Source organism: Eucalyptus grandis, chromosome 8, assembly GCF_016545825.1.
Source record: "Eucalyptus grandis isolate ANBG69807.140 chromosome 8, ASM1654582v1, whole genome shotgun sequence".
Classification (NCBI taxonomy): Eukaryota; Viridiplantae; Streptophyta; class Magnoliopsida; order Myrtales; family Myrtaceae; genus Eucalyptus; species Eucalyptus grandis.
Window position 1 is genome coordinate 48,808,805 of NC_052619.1, and position 6,687 is coordinate 48,815,491.

The 6,687-nt window shown below is 39.0% G+C and overlaps 1 protein-coding gene across 1 annotated transcript; it reads left to right on the plus strand.

Moving 5' to 3' along the window:
• Nucleotides 1-1,295: 1,295 nt before the first annotated feature.
• On the plus strand, nucleotides 1,296-6,420 carry LOC104414854 (vacuole membrane protein KMS1). The gene is given in 9 exon segments (XM_010026048.3): nucleotides 1,296-1,575; nucleotides 2,615-2,826; nucleotides 3,403-3,481; nucleotides 3,667-3,966; nucleotides 4,838-4,995; nucleotides 5,242-5,358; nucleotides 5,566-5,578; nucleotides 5,581-5,744; nucleotides 5,874-6,420. Coding segments are annotated over 9 exon segments (1,236 nt in total). The 5' UTR covers nucleotides 1,296-1,556; the 3' UTR covers nucleotides 6,048-6,420.
• The last annotated feature ends 267 nt before the right edge of the window (nucleotides 6,421-6,687 follow it).

Consider the following 6,687-nt stretch of genomic DNA (forward strand, 5'->3'; position numbering starts at 1 on the left):
GCAAATATACGCACAAGCTATTTTACCAAATATATTTTTACATCAATAATATTTAAATTTAAAGGGAAGAACATGTATCGATATATCAATTTTAATTCAAATATGAGTTTGATTCACATTCCATCTTCTAAAAAATATTCCCGAAAAGAGGAAAAAACGAAATGCGTCAAGAAATGATAAATGTATAGCACCTAAAAAGTTTTTATTTTTTTTGGGGGGGGGAGGGGGGGAAGTCTCAAACGGATGGCTAGAATTGTTCACCATGTGTTTCACGATCAACTCTCCATTGACAAGAGGATACGTTTTCTCCCTTCGGGTCAGCAGTCCTTTTGGACTCACTCTAGTGAAGTCAAATTTCAACCTCATGGATAAGGTCTTAAAGTAATTTTGGTAGTCGTTGCTTAAAGCCATATCAGAAAAATCTATTGAAAATTGACTGAATGATCAAATACATTATTTGTGAATCGTGAATTTCACGTTTCAGTCGCATTATCATCTTAACGAAAAACAATACCATGGGCTTGGACTCTACCTGGCAAAGTAAAGACAACCAAAACATTTTCCTGGTAAGAGATAGATCCATTGATTTCTGCAAGTTGGAGACCTGTGGAATATAGAGCAGCAGCATATCTTTTTTCCTAAGACAGAATATTCTCTATATATAGAAGGGGCTTGGAAACCATTACATGACCTCAGGAAAAAGTGGTGACGTTTGCCATGAATACTACCCTCGAGAATGGATACAAAAAGGTCTTTCCCGATTCCTTTGACGCAGCGCACCTCGCACGAAAAATCATTCTTTCTTTATAAATTTTTAAATCTTTACACTCTCAAATTTTATTTTATTTTTCAAATCGCAAAATATTTGAGATAACATTTTCGAAGCACTAGTATTTTCCGATTCTTTAAAATATCTTATTGTGATAAAGACCCTTTCATCTAATAAGAGGACACGCGATATCCACATAAAGAAATAAAAACAAGCGAGACAGTGACTTGGAAATATAAGAATATGAATAGAACCATCTTTTCAGTTCAATTAATAATCTCGCGATTATTATAAATGTTCAGTTAATCCGCATCATTATAATAGATAATGCATGCCTAAACATTAGTGTTATTACTAAATTTGCTATGTACATCCCCCAAAAATAAATACAGGTCATGAAGAAGTAGGCCAGGCCAGCCCGTTTTAGTAGGTAGGTAGAGAGAGAGAGAGAGAGAGAGACAAGGTCGAGAGTAGCTGATGTTCACGCATACTCCTCGCTTCGTACCGTCCTAGAATCCGCCCCGATTTTGGGGTCCACTGTCTCTCTCTTTCTCTCTCTCTCTCTCTACCTCCTGCGCGCGATCCCACCGTCCGGGCGTGCGCGTTTCGTGACGAAGTAAAAACGCTGAAAAGGAACGATAAAAATGCGAACTTTCGCCATATCTTAACGCCCCCGCATCATCATCATCATCCGCCGATTCGAACACGTTCGACGCGGACGACCTGAACGAGGACCCGCAAAGCCCCCGCCCCCGCCCACGCCCACGCCCACGCCCGCGCCCGCGCGATGGACACGTCGATCTCAGGCAAGTTCGAGCTCGCCTCCGTCTTCGTCTGCTGTTTCTTTCGATCGGTGTCGTTGGGGTCGTCGCTTGCGTGGTGAAGCGAGGGAATTGTTGATCTTGCTAAGCTTCTTCTGTTTTTTTTTTTTTTTTTTTTTGGGGGGTGGTTGCGCTTCCCCTTCTTTGCTTTTCTTTTTTTTTTCTTTTAATGCGAATCGTATCTGGGTAGCGGTATGCGGGTGTTAATTGACGAGGGGCTGAGGATTGGCTGATTGCCCGGATGGAAATTTGGAAACTTGACCATTAATGGGTTCTCTTTCAAGTTTGCTGCTCAATATGGAATGAAAGAGGAAACAGAGAAATAAATCTTCTTGTAATTTTATTTTGAAATGGGTAAATTCTTTCTTTTATTTTTTGGGAAGAAATTAGAGGTGATGAGTATGAGGACATTCTGACTTGTATACCTTAGATGCCCAGGAGATGGGATTAGTTTTTTTTTTTTTTTTTTTTTTTTTTTTTTAATTTATGGGCTTTGACTTGTAATTCAGTGTCTACATGCTTTGGTTGCTGAGTTAAATTCCGCTTCTTATGTTTGGAATCTTTACCATTCTAAATTGTAAACCCCTGAATCTTCAGCCAGAAAAGGAAAGGGATTTTCTCCAGATTGATATCAGGAATATCTTTGCTCAAGCTTTCTAAGCAGTTGAGGCAATTAAAACATGTATATTCAATGGACGTTTTCTATTGCACACCCAAATAGCCATTTTGAGAGAATTTAATGGTGTGGTCTTAGTCATAACTGAAGGTTTTTTCTTAATTATCACCCATTGCGTCTGCTTTAGGCACGTACATTGCCATGAACTGGTTTTTGGGAAGTTGAGAAGAGAGATGTACATGAAAATGCACTTTTCATCTGTCTTGATGTGTGGAGGTCTATTCATTGTACATCACCAAGTTATCAATTTGACTTAAATAACAAGTTGAGAAGAGCTTTTAGAACTTATCTGCGAGATTTTTAGAGCTAAGAAAGCCGTGCAGCTAAATTGAGTTGTTCCTCCTTCAGGACTGCAACAGAAGCATCGGCAGGATCTGGAGAATTTGACTCTGACCACACAGCCGTACAAGACCTTAAAGCTCTTTGTTTTGGCAACTTTTCAGCATTTCAAGCATTTGATATCTTATCTATTGGGAAAAGGGGGATTGCTTCTGTTTCTAAGCATCATTACTGTGGCCCTCAGCTTTTTGGTGGTTACAGTTGATGGGGCGCATGAAAAGGTTTGCTATTCATGTGGGATTGAAGTGTTTTCTGGGCACGATAGTTTATTGTCGAGCAAAGGCACCATCTTAATGTTAAACCTCTCATAAATTGTGTGGATAGCTAGAATTTAAGAGAATCAAACTAGGACTTGTTACCTGCAATTGGCATCCGTTCTGCCACTTACCTGCTCTGTAGCTCCTGTGGATAAATGTTTAGAAGGATATTGGTTTGGCAGTAAGTGCTAAAAACTACTATGCTTCTTTAGGTGTCTCCCTTTCTTAAATATCGGAATTATCTGTTTAAATATTTTTTGTGCTAAGAATATCTTAGCTTGTGGGTGTGAAGTTAATTACTTACAATTGTTGAATTTTTTTCTTAAGAAATGATAAAGGTACTGATTTGGTGAGATTCCCTGATTTGTGTTACTTGAACTTTTGTTCTCATGAAGTCCTTTGCCAGGAACTCTAAGTCTGTTCAGCTTATGTCACTGGGCAGATTATTAGGCTTAGATTCTGTTAGTAATTTCATAAAAATATCTTAAATTTTGTTCTTTTTGTGTTGAGGATATTAATTTACCTTTTCTCCTGTTTTAGCATGTCGAGGAGTTCTACAAGTACATGCAATTTGGATTATGGTGGATAGCACTTGGAGTAGCTTCTTCAATTGGTCTAGGTAAGTAAAGGTTTGGCATATAAGCATACTAGACTAGCACTTATAGTTCTTTATCTTTTCTTTTCTTTTTTCTGCTTTGTCTACTTTGTGGATTCCTTGTGTCTCTCAGCTTCATTCATATGTTTGATATCATAGTCACTAATAGATTTTTTCTTTTCTTGTTTTCATATGATATGTTCTTCCAGGATCAGGTTTACACACTTTTGTCCTTTATTTGGGTCCTCACATTGCACTGTTCACTATCAAAGCAATGCAGTGTGGAAGAGTTGATATAAAAACTGCTCCATATGACACGATTCAATTAAAGAAAGGTCCCTCATGGCTTGATAAGGATTGCTCTGAATTTGGACCTCCATTATTTGCACCTATGCATGGTCTGCGGGTACCTCTTAGCCACATTCTGCCTCAAATTCAGATGGAAGCTGTTCTATGGGGCATTGGAACCGCACTTGGAGAGCTTCCTCCATATTTTATCTCCAGAGCAGGTTTGGGGCTACAAGCTAATTTCTTACTTTTGCACTTTATATCTTCAATGCATCATGTCTCTAAAAAGGCAAAGTGGCCTGATAAACATTAGGTACCTTCAGCACTTGTTTTTGACTTCGCTGTGAGTAATAAACTTCAACTAGCAAAAGCATGGAGTAGAAAAGGAAAGTTGCAGAGTGTTTGTGTTGGTTTTGTCTCTCTTATTGTCCTCCAACTAAGAACTCTTTTGGCAAGCCGTGAATATTGATGTTATGGGGCTAGGGAAAATTTTTGAGAACTGCATATTTATTATTTACTCCTTATAGGTGCTTCCATGAGTTCATAAGCCCCTTCATCCTGGATTCTATTTCTTGAGAAAAATTCAAATTTAATGAAGAATTCATAGTCTTTGATGGTTTGTTTCATTCTGTTTGACTTCCAGTAGCAACCTACTTTTTTCCTTTGTGAGGAACTTATGATGGTTACCTGAGTAAATGTCTACGTAGTCTCCAAACTGGTGTACTGAACGTTATGGATGACAGATCTCATGTTTTGAGGACTTGTGGAACGCTGCTAAACGATGCTTGATTGTATCATGGCTTGTTGGAATATCTCCACCTACTTGTTAAATGCTTCCTCCACTGGTCATGCTAGTGATAATTGTTAAATTTTGTCATAAAATTCATGCTGGTAAAATCATTCGGACATTGTGCTGCATAAGTAAAATAGGTTTAAATCTGATAACCTGCCTGAGGAGAGAGTTCCAATGCGTTTTACCTTATTATTATGTATTTAGCAGTTTCTTTTGTTCCTTGTGATCTATTGCAATCAAAAGTTACTGAGATAATTTGCAGCTCATCTTAATTTTTATTTTTCCCATTGTGTTTGCAGCACAGCTGTCAGGTAGCAAGTCAGATGCCATGGAAGAGTTGGGTGGTTCCTCAAACAAAGAGAACGGTGTCATTGCAAACCACCTCACACAAATTAAATACTGGCTCCTGTCACATTCTCAATATTTGAACTTCTTCACCATTTTGATGCTTGCTTCAGTGAGGATCTGTCCCTATTACCTTAGTATTTCAATTCTTCAAACCTGTTTATTGTGAATAAAATGTCTTTTTTGGGTTCCCCCCACCCCCAGGAAAAAAGGAAATCCACAACAATGTTCGCCAGAGAATCCATTAATCTGTTGTTTGAACGGGAATACACAAACATGAAGCAAAGTACTTTTTTAATCAGTAAATCGTAGCTTCTTCTGAATTTCTGACCATTTCATTTGCTGCAAATTCTTTTAGGTGCCAAATCCACTATTTGACCTTGCTGGAATCATGTGTGGGCAATTTGGGATTTCTTTCTGGAAGTTCTTTCTCGCAACAGTGATTGGAAAGGCGATCATCAAAACCCACATACAGGTAAAAAGTCATTAGTTTCTTTATGCCTCCCAAAAGAAATAGTATATCTTTTTAGGCAAGTAACGGTCTTTGTCAGGTAAAATTGGTTTGAAGTTTTTTGGAAACTTGGTCCATCATCAAGGGTTATGAGAAGTGTTTCTAACTAGTACCAGGAAAAATGGTGTTTTAATTAGGGATGGACCTCTGATTTTGTTCCTTACATTGCAGACGGTTTTCATAATATCTGTTGCAACAATCAACTCCTTAACTGGATGGAGAATGAGTTGATTTGGGTTTTCAGCTTTGTTCCTGGTCTGGCTCCAATCTTGCTCGACGTCATTGCCAAACTCAATGCAGTGAGAGATAAATATCTGGGAGCATCCCCTCCTGTGACTTCAAATGTAAAGGTACTTCTTCGATGCTCCGTATACTGCACCATCCATCGTGGAATGAAATGTGCTGTGTTCAATAGCCTACCAGTTGCATCACTATTCTTAACTATTTTGTGTGATAATGGTACGAAATCTATGTTTTAGGTGAAGAAATGGGGTTTCTCATTTGCCTCGATATGGAACGGCGTTGTCTGGCTCATGCTCATAAACTTCTTTGCAAAGATTGTGACTGAAACCGCCAAGAGACATCTCAAGAAACAGCAGGAGAAAGAGCTTGAATCCTTGGACAGATCATCCGCATCAGGCACGTCAAGTTAGTAAACCCGACCTGGGGCATCGACAAAGTGGCCACTTCAACGTGTCTGCTATGCAGCACTTTTACCTCCTCCGAGCGTGAGGTAAACGAAATTGAAGTGGCAACTCTTACAAGCCCGAGGTGATGCCGAAAAGTCTGCAGTCTTAGCACTTAGAAGTTTGTGCATACATAGGACGATGGTAGGCCTAAGCAACGATTTGGAAATGGAATCTCGTAATTCTTTCTGAACACGGAAATCATTCGCTTGATTGTGCTGGAATTTGATTGGGAGATTTTTCTGTCTTTCCTAGATGATACTCTGTATATATCATTTATCAGTAATTGGATGCAGCATCAACCTTAAAGAAAATATTGATAAGCGGTATGGACTACGAATTGCATGTGCAGCTAACGCATTTTACTTACCGTGGGAACATGATTAGCCGGCGGATCATTAGCAGCGTATCATGGTGTGATCGGATTACAAGCCCTAATGCTCTTTTTAAATGGCGAGTCTTCTCTCTGGTCCGGATGAGATGATGGTTTCGAATTAAGTAATGGGTTCGTTGTCAGCTCACTCAAGCAATATCCCTGGAGGGGATTTGCATCAAGATCTGTCTATGGAAGTGCAGGTCCACATGCATATTTTAGACCCTTTAGTTT